This window comes from Scyliorhinus canicula, chromosome 15 (genome assembly GCF_902713615.1).
Source record: "Scyliorhinus canicula chromosome 15, sScyCan1.1, whole genome shotgun sequence".
Taxonomy (NCBI): domain Eukaryota; kingdom Metazoa; phylum Chordata; class Chondrichthyes; order Carcharhiniformes; family Scyliorhinidae; genus Scyliorhinus; species Scyliorhinus canicula.
In genome coordinates, this window is record NC_052160.1 from 49,084,613 (window position 1) to 49,097,868 (window position 13,256).

The window sequence follows — 13,256 nt, forward strand, 5'->3', positions numbered from 1 at the left end:
AAAGCTATCTTTTTAAATGTCCCTGTGTCTTCAGGATTATACACAGCAGTGTCCTGGAATCTTCAATTCCCGGAGACTCCAGGCCAATCCTGGAGGATTGGCAACTCTAATCTGTAATAGTTCATCTGATTGAAGCAGGGGGGGGTGGGTGGGGGTGGGGGGGGGGGGGGGGGGGGGGGGGTGGGGGGTGGGGGGGGTGGGTGGGGGGGGGGGGGATTGGGGGGGGGGTTGGGGGGGGGGGTCATCACTGAGGGAGAGCTGCATTGTCAGAGGGAGAGAGAGTACCGAGGGAGAGTGACACTGTCAGAGGGAGATTGCCGAGGGAGAGCGACACTGTCGGAGGGAGATTGCCGAGGGAGAGCTGCACCGTCAGAGGGAGATTACTCAGGGAGAGTGACACTGTCAGAGGGAGATTGCCAAGGGAGAGCTGCACCGTCAGAGGGGGATTACCGAGGGAGAGCGACACTGTCAGAGGGAGATTGCCGAGGGAGAGCTGCACCATCAGAGGGAGATTACCGAGGGAGAGCGACACTGTCAGAGGGAGATTACCGAGGGAGAGCTGCACTGTCAGTGGTCCCATGAGATTTATTTATTCATTTTTAATAAATTTAGTGTACATAATTCTTTTTGTTCCCAATTAAGAGACAATTTAGCATGGCCAAACCACCTACCCTTCACATCTTTGGGTTGTAGGGGTGAGACACACGCAGACACAGGGAGAATCATAGAAGTTACAGTGCAGAAGAAGGCCATTCGGCCCATCGAGTCTGCACCGGCCCTTGGAAAGAGCACCCTACCTAAGCGCACCTCCACCCTATCCTTGCACCTCCACCTTATCCCCGTAACCCCACCTAACCTTTTTCGGACACTATGGGCAATGTTGCATGGCCAATCCACCTAACTGGACATCTTTGGACCGTGGGAAGAAACCGGAGCACCCGGAGGAAACCCGTGCAGACATGGGGAGAACGTGCAAACTCCACCCAGTCACCCAAGCCAGGAATCGAACTTGGGACCCAGGAGCTGTGAAGCAACTGTGCTACCTTGTTGCCCCAGTGTTGGGAGAATGTTGCAAACTCCACACAGACAGTGACCCGGGGCCGGGATCGAACCCCGGTCTTGGGCGCTGTGAGGCAGCAGTGCTAACCACTGGGCCACCAATGTTAAACCATCTACTGTCTCAGATGGACTTAACAGATCGCACAGCATGATTTTGAAGATGAGCTCTGGAATTATTCCACAGCCAACTGCTGTGTGCAAACTGGCTGTTGTGATCCCTGTGTTCCAACAGCAATTTGTTGGCTCTGCAAATTTACCTCACATGAACCGATTACATAGAAATGATGTTAAAATTGTCCTTAGTGCCACTGAATCTGGTCAGGTGAATTTGATCAGGTTCCCTGCTCCTAAACCTTTATTCTTGTTTCCCTGGGAGATGGTAAGGTTTGGGATGAATGGGTTTCCAAAGCTCTCCCTCATGTGCGGGAGTGTTGTGGACTACTTGCTAGGGATTGGTAGCTATTGCTCATCATTGTTTGTATCATTTGATTATTAGAATGTAGAAGGGGAACTAAGTAGACTTGGGGCTGGATTCTCCGCCGTCAGGATGCTCCGTTTTGCCGGTAGCCCGGGGGTTTCCTGACGGCGTGGGGTTGCCCCACAATGGGAAACCCCATTGACCAGCCGGTGAAACGGAGCATTCCACCGGCGGGGTGAACCAGAAATCCGGCGTGGCGGGATGGTGAATCCAGCCCAGAGTCTTTGCGCCTCACGATTGTTTGGGAGGGAAATTGGATAGTGCCTCCAATCAAACTCTCCCTTTAGTTGGTGACTACGTAGAGCTAATTAAATACTGCCCTTAAAGTGTGAGTCAGACTTTGAAACTGTGAATTCTGTTCCATGTTCACATTACCTTCTTCATCCCCCCCCCCCCCCCCCCCCCCCCCCCCCCCCCCCCTTCCACAGGTGCAAACAGTGCTCCAACACCCTCATGGCTGGTGCGTACAAGACTGGATCTGTGCCTGGGACTTTCATCTGCACTCACCACCAAGCCAAGGCTGGCGAGAATAACAACAGCAGCATCATTATTCCCACATCACGGGGGATCAGCGCCAAACCCAACGATCCAGCCCCAACCATCCACAAGCCAGTGCTCAGCCATGTGACAGGCCCGGCTGCAGTGACAAACACCCCCAAAGAGGCCAAGGCCTCACCGGCAGCTTTCAAACCTGGCAACAGTCCGACAGAAAGGATGCAGGCTGCAAGACAAAGATTCATGAGCTCAGGGACACCTGATTTAGCACCACCAGTGAGCTCATTCCATTCTCAGGATCCTGTGCAAGGGCAACATAGTCCGATGGAGACATCACCACAAAAGCCCTGGTCACCCAGAAATCAAGAGCGTACCAATGTGTCGAAGAGTCCAACCTCAACCACCAGGCCCAGCTCTGACGCGGTCAAGGACAAGGCACGCTCGGTCCTCCAGAAGAATTTGCCCTTTGACAACAATAACAACCAACGCGCTACGTCACCTTCCCGGATTAATGTCAATAAGTCTTCAGCGCCGCAGTCCACCAGCCACCAGACCACCAAGACCATAACGTTAGATATAAGCAGTCAGAAAAATGCTCAATCAGGAACAAAGCAATCTACAACCCCAGAGCAAAGGGCTGAGCGCAGCAACACACAGGCCCAAGGTTCCAAATGGAGGCCGATATCTACTTTGGAAGTGGCATCACGGCCTGTGGTCACGAAAGGGATTGCCAACCCTGAGGTAGTGCTCACGCTATCAGCGGATAGAACCCCACGCGCTCCATTGAACCGGGCTTCCAGCATGAATGAAGCAACAGGTCGTGGATTGACTTTGACGCAACAGACAAACAGTAAAGGTTAGTCTCCACCTGACTGGCTAAGCTTTTTAAAAAAAAAAAATTTAGCGTATCCAATTATTTTTTTCCAACAAAGGGTCAATTCAGCGTGGCCAATACACCTAACCTGCACATCTTTTGGGTTGTGGGGGTGAAACCCACGTAGGCACGGGGAGAATGTGCAAACTCCACACGGACAGTGACCCAAGGCCGGGATTCGAACCCGGGTCCTCAGCGCCGTAGGCAACAATGCTAACCACTATGCCACCGTGCTGCCCTCTGACTGGCTAAGCTAGTGTGCAAACTCTCAGCCCCCGCCCACAGCTGCGGGTTCCCCCGGGGCAAGGCTGGCCAGCCATTGAAATCTCCATTTGCATCGGCTGAACACAGTTGTGGGATGAGGCCTTCAAGTGGTCATTAATTGGAATTTTAAGGGCCTCACTTGGCCACGCCACTGCCTGAGTGTCTTGTGGTTCGGCAAGTCTTCCCGAAAAGGGCAAAGCGGTTCTCTTGCTGGCTCTGCTGTTGGCAGGTGGAACCCCTGATACTGCCCTCATCTGCCTAGACAGGTTAATGAATAACAATTTATATGTATGCAATGCCCTTATCATAATGAAACACCCAGATCCCTTGGCACAATTCGGAGAGAAGGGTGTGAGGAGGGGCGGGGGAACGCCCATGTATCCTGAACAACACTCAGCCCTCAACGCACACTGCAGTGAAAAGATTAATCAGTCATTTTTCTCAGTGCTGTCTGCGTCACTTTGCTGTGAACAGTTAGTTGCCAGAGTATTCCACAAAACAGTGATTGCATTGAGAAGTATTTAACTGGATAACCTGGGCACTTTAAGACACGTTCTTCAGTTATACGGGGTGATTAAAGAAAGCTGGGATTATTCTCCTAAAAGAAGTGAAGGTTAATGGGGGATTGAATAAAGTTGTTTAAAATGATGACGGGTTTTGATAATGAAATAAGATGAAGTTGATTCCACGAGCAGACGGGTTGGAAACAAGAAGTTTTAAGATAAATGAGGATGATTTTTTTTGGTGATGTGGAGTGTGCTGCCTGAAAGACTAAATCCGCTTCCACCAGCCGTTCGCCATAGTCCCAGATGACCATAGACTGCTTTCCCCTTTGGAGGGGAGAGCTGACTGGTGGTGATTCAACCTGAGGATCACCACACCTCAGGGTAAGGTTGAGAAGGATGAACCGTCATGAATAACCTCAGCCGGTATGGGAATTAAACCCAGGCTAGTGGCCTTGCTTTGCATCACGAACCAGCCGTGTAGCCAAGTGAGTTAAACAGGCCCCCCCTGAGTCAGTAATAACTTTCCAGAGGGTAACGAAGCCCCCCCCCCACCCCCCCAGTCAGTAATAACTTTCCAGAGGGTAACGAAGCCCCCCCCCCCCACCCCCCCAGTCAGTAATAACTTTCCAGAGGGTAATGAAGGGACGGTGGGGGGATAATGGGTGGGAGGAAGGTGTAGAATGCAATTTACTTGATAGCTCTTTCAGGGGCAGGCACAGAGTTGATGAACCGACTGGTCTCTTGCTGTCCTGTAAGATGCTACATAAATGCAAGTTTACAGCTCCAGCTTCTCAACCGCTTACAACTCTTGTGAACAAAACAATATCAACATTATGTTTATCTTTGCTCAATGCCTTGTTGCCTAAGCTATCGGAGAGGGTCATTGGCAGGTTTCTCCTCATTGGAGGAATAGTTTGTTGCCAGCCTTTGTGTGCATTAGGTTTGAGATGAGCTGCTCTTGGTGAGGCAGTGGTTGGACACTCCTTCCTACTGGCTCCCTCGAAGCGTGTTAGGCCGTGTTCTGGCTTGATTATGTAATCCAGCTTCGCCGGTTTGACACTTTTTCAAATTGACTTTGGCTTGGACCCGAACAATATAATTTCACCAGAAGGATGACTCAGGTCTCCGTAAACACTCCATCATCACTCGTTAACCTTTCACTGGCACATGTGTCTTGTGTGTTTCTCCCCCATCCCTTTTCCCAAAAAGGTAGGACATTTGTAAACAAATGCTTGGTGAACATAACCAATTGGTTATCTCCCTTCCGAAAGGGAGTTGATGAAGTTTTGTCCTTGGGTGGAATTTTTTACTCCCACTACCAATGGGGACTGTGACAGGCACTACGTTTGACAGGATGGAAAAAGTTAGTTTTGCGTAGGTGGGAAATTTTGCTCTCCCGAATTTGATGACCTGTGTTGAAAACAGTTCGATGTTCCCACTGATCTGTGTCAGGAGCCACATTTACATTCATTCGCATCTCATGAAGCCTAACTCATTGGAATTACGTGACCCCCTCCAATTTCATTCCCCTGTCAGCACTCGATTAAAATGGTTCCTTTTACGACTGGATGTAAAAGGCGCGTACCTGGTCAGCTTCAGTTCATTCGTAACACGAAGGTGAGTAAAAGCTACTTTCAATGTCGCTGTGAGATATCAGGTGTCTGTAACACAAGTTGCAACAAGACTGGGCACTGGAGGACAGACAATTATATTATTGTGAGACAGGCAGGACTAGTGACTAGTCAAGGAGCAGCGTAGGGGAAAATCTGTCCTGAGGCAAGAATTATAATACTGCTCAAGGAAGAATTAGAGGCTATCATGGGTCTGAGGCCACAGTGTCAGGGGCGTATTGGAAATACTGTCCTGGGACTGAGGCCACAGTGTCAGGGGCGTATTGGAGATAATGTCCTGGGTCTGAGGCCATATTGAAGATACTGTCCTGGGTCTGAGGCCACAGTGTCAGGGGCGTATTGGAGTTACTGTCCTGGGGCTGAGGCCACAGTGTCAGGGGCGTATTGGAGATACTGTCCTGGGTCTGAAGCCACATTGCAGATAATGTCCTGGGTCTGAGGCCATATTGAAGATACTGTCCTAGGGGCTGAGGCCACCATGTCAGGGGCATATTGGAGATACTGTCCTGGGTCTGAGGCCATATTGGAGATACTGTCCTGGGGCTGAGGCCATATTGAAGATACTGTCCTAGGGGCTGAGGCCACCATGTCAGGGGCATATTGGAGATACTGTCCTGGGGCTGAGGCCATATTGAAGATACTGTCCTGGGACTGAGGCCATATTGAAGATACTGTCCTGGGGCTGAGGCCATATTGAAGATACTGCCCTGGGTCTGAGGCTATATTGAAGATACTGTCCTGGGGCTGAGGCCATATTGAAGATACTGTCTTGCTGGCTAAATGCTGGCTTTGAAGGCAGACCAAAGCAAGCTGGCAGCACGGTTCGATTCCCGTAACAGCCTCCCCGAACAGGTGCCGGAATGTGGTGACTAGGGACTTTTCACAGTAACTTCATTTGAAGCCTACTCGTGACAATAAGCGATTTTCATTTCATTTCATTTCATTTTCCACAAGAGAGGATCTAACCACCATCCGTGACATTCAATGGCATTACCATCGCTGAATCCCCCACAATCAACACCCTGGGGGTTACCATTGATCAGAAACTTAACTGGACTAGCCATATTAATACTGTGGCTACCTGGGAAGGTCAAAGGCTAGGAATCCTGCAGTGAGTAACTCATCTCCTGACCCCCCAAAGCCTGTCCACCATCCACAAGGCACAAGTCAGGAGTGTAATGGAATACACTCCACTTGCCTGGATGAGTGCAGCTCCAACAACACACAAGAAGCTTGACTCCATCGAGGACAAAGGAGCCCGCTTGATTGGTCAATAATCATTCAAATGCTCCGCCACTGAAGAACAATGGCAGCCGTGTGTACCATCTACAAGCTGCACTGCAGTAACTCACCAAGGTTCCTTAGACAGCACCTTCCAAATCCACGACCACTACCATCTCGAAGGACAAGAGCAGCAGATACCTGGGAACCCCACCACCTGGAGGTTCCCCTCAAGTCACTCACCACCCTGACTTGGAAATATATCACCATTCCTTCACTGTCCTCGGGCTGTGTGGTCCATGTCAGAGAGCTCTACTTGGAGCGTATGTCTTGGTCCCGGTATTGAGTCAGGAAAGGCCCCTCTGGGCAGAGACCAAGCAGGCCAGCAGCACGGTTCGATTCCCGTACCAGCCTCCCCGGACAGGCGCCGGAATGTGGTGACTAGGGGCTTTTCACAGTAACTTCATTGAAGCCTACTCGTGACAATAAGCGATTTTCATTTCATTTCATTCATGATCATGCACAGTATGGTGTGTAGGCTATAGTCAGTCACCTAAGGAATTTGGTAACTGGGGGTTAGAGTCGTGTTACTGTGAGGCAGAAATCACAGCAACGTTCAGGGGAGGCATCTGCAAGTCGGGAGCTGAAAACTCATTTGCAGGGGTTGATATTTTTTGTTCTTATTGTGGGGGTCCTGAAAAACCAAGGTGCACGTAGCCTCGAGAAGGGGAGGGGTCAGTTCGACAAAGGGCATTACCATTAATGGCTTCAGGAGCCGACCAGGAATATCCACATAGATAATGATGGTGTCAAGGGTAACGGGGGAGGCTGGATAGTGACATGAGGAAAGGGAGTTGGGAGGCAGTGTCTATGGAGGAGGATGGGAAGAACCTGGTGGATGGTAGGAACGAAGAGTGATGGAATTTGGAAAAACCAGCAAGAAAACAATTGGTCTGGGAGAGGTCTCTGGGTGTGTGGGAGGAGTTCAGCAAAGAAATCCCTGGCCGATTGTAGGGGCATGCTATAGTTGCCCTGTTCAAACCATGGAGAGCATGGCTCAGCTGAACACTGGACTTGAGGGTCTAATGCACACAATGAACGAGCTTTGCTTCATTATTAATGATGCGCATTCAGGCAAGGATCCATTAAGTGTAGATGCTGTGGTGCAGATGCTTTTAATTGGTATCTGCACCTCGCAGAGGCATGTCAAAATTCATGTATGTTCAAATAATGAAAGGTCATGTCTGCTGCACAGAGGCAGCATGGGTCCTTCAAGCCTCCATGTTCCCAGTGCACTGGTCATTTGAGGCACCCTTCTTACAGTCAGGGCACAAGAGAAGAATTAGGTATGGATAGTTATTGACAAGACCACAGGAGGACAGCCACCAGAAGCCTGAGTGTAGGTTACCGGACTTGGGTCTTTGAACCCTAATTAAGATCCTCGTGAATGTGTAGTCACATCTGAGGGGTAAGCTTACCTACCTGCCATCCTCCAGGATGATCTCATCCTGCTAGGGGAGACTGGGTATGTGGTGTGCAGACTGAGGGAAAGTCAGGGGCTGGAGAATGCATCCCTGCCTTGTGCATGGAGGGAGACCATTCCAGGGGAACTAGCATTGAAAGCTCAGTTGTATGCATTCACCAATACACGGAAGAATGGAGAGTACAGGCTACGGGCAACACTGCCATCTTGACAGCTTTGATTAGAACAAGGAGTCAAAGAGCCCATTGCTGATTGGCACAGCTTAGGGAAGACCATCACTCTGAGGAACAAACACAACTGGGCCAGATGTCGACAAGGGGGGGCCAAATCAAAGATATGCAGACTAGGTGGATTGGCCGTGATCAATGCGCGGAGTTACGGGATGGGGCAGGGGAGTGGGCCTAGGTAAGGTGCTTGGTTGGAGGGTCGAGGCAGACTCGATGGGCTGAATAGCCTCCTGCATTGTAAGGATTCTATGGAAACTTTGGGGGACATTTGGCGTGACCCAAGGGTGACAGTTGCCCTTTTCAGTATGGATCACCATTATGTGTAGCTCTGCATAGATTAAGCACGCCAGGTTGCAAGAGCTGTGGGATTTGTTGTTAACTCAGGCCTCCCGCTTGCACACGTGTGGCCTTGAGGGCTCCCTGGCAGCAGCCAGTCAGATTCATTAATAGAAAAGGATTTCACTCTCTGAGCACCCAGTTCCTTGATGGTCACAGAAAGCAGATCCAGCATGTTTGTACTAGTCACCCAGGAACTCTCACAACTCTTACATTTTGACTCATTCCCAGATGGCGCAGATTATCGAGGGACCTCGGCGCTTAGAAGGTTGGCTCCTCTTGAGGACATGGCTAATGATGCCTGTTCATCAAACACAGGGTGCATCTGAGGATATAAAGGCCAAGACCTTCGACCCCATCAGGTAGCGGCAGGGCGCACAAATCCCTGCACGCCCGTCACGAGATTCACGAGCTCCCGCGGATTGATAATTAATGAGCTGAAAGATGGAAGATCACGTGGATTAATCTGACCCACTGTCTGGCGGGAATCATGCTGACGTTCCCACCCATGACCGCAGTTAGTCTGCCGATTGGAAAATTCTGTCCCTTCTGTAAGTCATTGGGGATCATTACTGATTATATATCGTTTGGTAGGTGAGCACAATCGTTTTTAAAAAAGAGCCAAAGGGCATAATTGAAGGACAAAAATAGCTGAGAATGGCCAAGCGAAGAAAATATCCCCTCACCCATCCCCTCGTAAGAATTTAAGGAGTCTGTGAACAAGATACGGTTGTCAGCTCTCCAAGATTTCCTTGTAGTCTGGAAGCTGCTGTGAGTCACCCTGCAATATAAAATGTAGGGGCATCAAAAGAATTTAGGAACGGTTAAATTGTGGAGATGGGGGAGATTTACAATCAAGGGTCAGTCAATTGGGTAAGATATGAAGAGTCCATTTGCTTTTCAATTGGCCAAGAATGGTCATGTTGCGTAACTAATAGCGGGAGTGTGGGGATGGGGCAGTTAAAATATTTAACATATTAAATATTCAGAGGATTGGCCCTGTTTAGTTTGTAATGCCATAGAATGTCTGTTCTTTGTCTCATATTTTATGACATTTGGCTGCTCTTTAAATTACTTCCCTAATCGCCTGGCCATTTAAGAACCTCTTTGTGATCCAAGTCAGGTTTGTAATTTTGCGATACCCTCTCTATGTCTGTCTGTAATAATTTGGATCTGAAAGGTTTACCTGCCCTGACTATCCCCTACCTGCAGTGATGTGCGTGTGTTTGTACATGCACACACGCAAAGCTGCCAATCTAGATAACTCCATACACCTCAGGACTTTGAAAACAACTGCAACATAGGGAACCAAAGAAAGGTGTGCAATCATGTGCTCCCTTATATGACCTCCAGATATTCCAATGCAGTTTACAGCCTGTGAAGTACTTCTGAAGTCACTGTAATTATGTAGAAAATGTGGCTGTCAATTTACAAATGCAAGCTCCCACAAACAGCAGTGTAATTTTTTTTTTATTAATTGGATTGTTGTGGACGTTTAGTGCTCATCCCGAATGGTTGCTAGGCATCTAAGAGTCAACATTTCTGTTGATCTGGAGTCACAGGTAAGGACGAATGCTTTCCTTCCCTTAAGGAACCCTAAAGATTGGGTTTTGTGGGCAGCACGGTGGCACAGTGGTTAGCATTGCTGCCTACGGCGCTGAGGACCCGGGTTCGAATCCCGGCCCTGGGTCACTGTCCCTGTGGAGTTTGCACATTCTCCCCGTGTCTGTGTGGGTTTCACCCCCACAACCCAAAGATGTGCAGGCTAGGTGGTTTGGCCACGCTAAATTGCCCCTTAATTGGAAAAAATAATTGGGTACTCTAAATTTTAAAAAAAGAATTGGGTTTTTAATGACACTTGTTATGGGCCAGGGTTTAAAAACTCCAAAGTATATTATGAAGTTCACCTGATCTACAACCTTTCTGTTGAATTTGGCTAGGATGACCACAAGGGTCTTCCCTTCAGGTGTGAGTCACTTGTTCAAAGGCATTTAGTGCCCTATTCAGGGACTTGGCATTGGAAAAGGGGGGGGGGGGGGGGGGTGGATGGGATGGGGTGGATGGGATGGGGTGGGGGGGGAGGGGGGGGGGACTCGCTGACAGCCACCCTCCTTGCCCTTCCTGCCAAGCCTCCACCTATTTCAGTCATGATTTACCTTTACCAATGCCTATTCCCTATGTCTGGAATGTAGGGTTTAGTGAGAGAGAGGAACTGAGAGATCAATCCCATCAGTTCCCAACACCATGTCTCCACTACTATTGAAGGCTGATAAATCCCCAGGGAATGATCATCTACATCCCACAGCACTTAAGGTAATTTCCCGAGAAATAATGCATGCACTGCTGGCCATCTTCTAATATTCTATGGACTCTGGAACAGTACTTACTGATTGGAGGGTAGCTAATGTTACTCCACTACTTAAAAAGGGAGGTAGAGAGAAAACAGGGAATTGTAGACAAGTAAACCTGACGTTGGTAGTGGGGAAAATTCTAGGATCCATTATCAAAGATTTTGGGTGTGATCTAACGGAAAAGTTTGTAAGTGTCATTTGTGACAGAATTTGCTGGGAGTTTCTCCCCAGCTCTGTCAGCGAGATCCCCACCGCTATCTAACCACATTTAGGGTGCGATTTAATGGAAAGGTTGCTAAGTGTGGTAGCGAGGGGGGGACTGTCGCGAGCTTCCCGCCGGCTGATTCGCCGGGACCACGCTCGCCAGACCCTGGCTAACAAGGGACAGCAGCACGGCCAACCTCACACAGCTCGCTGCCATGTAGTCGAGAATACCAGCCCCACGATTCAGAGATGCCAACCTGGCCAGACTGTTGGACGCGGTTGAAATCAGACAATGTTTCCTCGAGCATCTCGGAGGGTCAGCCACAGGGTAGCCAGTGGGAGGAGGTGGCAGCGGCTGTCAGCTCAGGGAGCGCCATCAGGCGGACCGGCACCCAGTGCAGTAAGAAGGTGAACTCGGCCCACTCATGTCCAGCAGTGCTGTCCGTGCCGCCCCCCCCCCCCATACTCACCATCTCGCACCCCCCCCCATACTCACCATCTCGCACCCCCCCCCCCATACTCACCATCTCGCACCCCCCCCATACTCACCATCTCGCACCCCCCCCCCCCCCCCCCCCCCCCCTCCCCCCATGAATAATGACATGAAGGAACCAGGATGCATAAAAACTGGATAAAGGCCAGATGGGAAGAGTTGTGATGAGCTCCGGCCATCAATTAGTTGTTTGGCACTTTACTGTCCAGCCTCACATGTGACGAATGGGTGAGATTCTGAGCTCTAAGGGCTGCTGCTGTTTCTCCAACTCCTCCCCAATGGAATTGGGATCCTTAGCTGCATGAACCCAAGTGACAGACCAAATAAGGATAAATCCAAGTGTTATTCAAATGGTGAAAAGCTGGAATCAGGGATAGCCCAAAGAGATTTAGGTGCCCGTGTTTATAGATCACTAAATACAGTGTTAGGGACAAAAAAGAGGTATTCACAATGGCAAATGGGAAGCATGTCTTTATAATTGGAAGACTAGAATATAAAGGGATAGAGGTTTTGTTACAAACATACAACACATTGGTTAGACCACGCCAGGTGTATTATGTACAGTTCTGGGCACCACGTTTTGGAAACAACAAACAACAGGAACAATTTTCTCAAGATTGGACTGAAGTTTAATGAAAATCTCGATGGAGCAAGATTGTGGCAATATTTGTTTGATGCGTGTATGTGCAGGTACAGAGGGCCACTGGTTCAGACTAGTTTAGGAATGAGTGACTGGAAGACTATGATCTGATACCCACCATTGGATTGCGTTCCGAGAATCCTGGTATTGAGATCGTGCAGAGGTTGAAATTGTGATTTTGAAGTGAAGTCATGTGCTGAGGCCACAGAGGACTCTGGCCTGTGTGGACTTTGCGTCAATCGAGGCACAAAATAAATGTTCAAGCTTTCATGGTATCATAGAATCTGCAGTGCAGAAGGAGGCCATTCGGCCCATCGAGTCTGCACCGTCCCCTGGAAAGAGAACCCTACCGAAGCCGAGACCACCACTCTATCCCCGTGACCCAGTAACCCCACCCCTTCTTGGACACTAAGGGCAATTTAACATGGCCAATCCACCTAACCTGCACATCTTAAACTGTGGGATGAAACCCACGCAGACACGGGGAGAATGTGCAGATTCCGCACAGACAGTGACCCAAGCCGGGAATCGAACTGCCACTTTGAAGGCAGTGAAAAGTGATGAGGCTGAACAGACTTGTGAAGGTTCTCTTGAAAAGTTATGGAAGAGTAGGGGGCCTTTACAGAGTTATGTGAAATATTACATGGAGTAGAGAAAGTTATTGTGACATGATTTAAAATGATACCACAAATGTAGCGAAGGCGCCAGCATCACCTCCTGATTCCCCTTCAAAACCCGCACACCATCCCCACTTGGATGTGTATTCGTTATCGCCAAAGCCCACCCTCCCTAACAGCATTGAAGGGAACACCATCATCACATAGGCCACAGTGGTGCAAACAGAAAGCCCATCACCACCTGATGGAGGAGTAAAGATATTTTAATTATTGCGAGAGTGAGAAAGGCAATTCATGTATATACTCCGAAAATAAAACCAATGACTGCATAAAACCGGAATCAGCATTGAGTTGAATCTCACAGATGTGCTGTTATT

The 13,256-nt window shown here is 49.3% G+C and overlaps 1 protein-coding gene across 2 annotated transcripts in view; it reads left to right on the forward strand.

Moving 5' to 3' along the window:
• micall2a (mical-like 2a) overlaps positions 1–13,256 on the forward strand; it is a 128,809-nt gene that overhangs the window by 60,625 nt on the left and 54,928 nt on the right. For both annotated transcript variants that reach the window (XM_038820427.1, XM_038820428.1), the window contains exon 6: positions 1,966–2,888. In XM_038820427.1, coding sequence (XP_038676355.1) covers positions 1,966–2,888 — 923 coding nt within the window. The remainder of the gene's footprint in view (positions 1–1,965; positions 2,889–13,256) is intronic.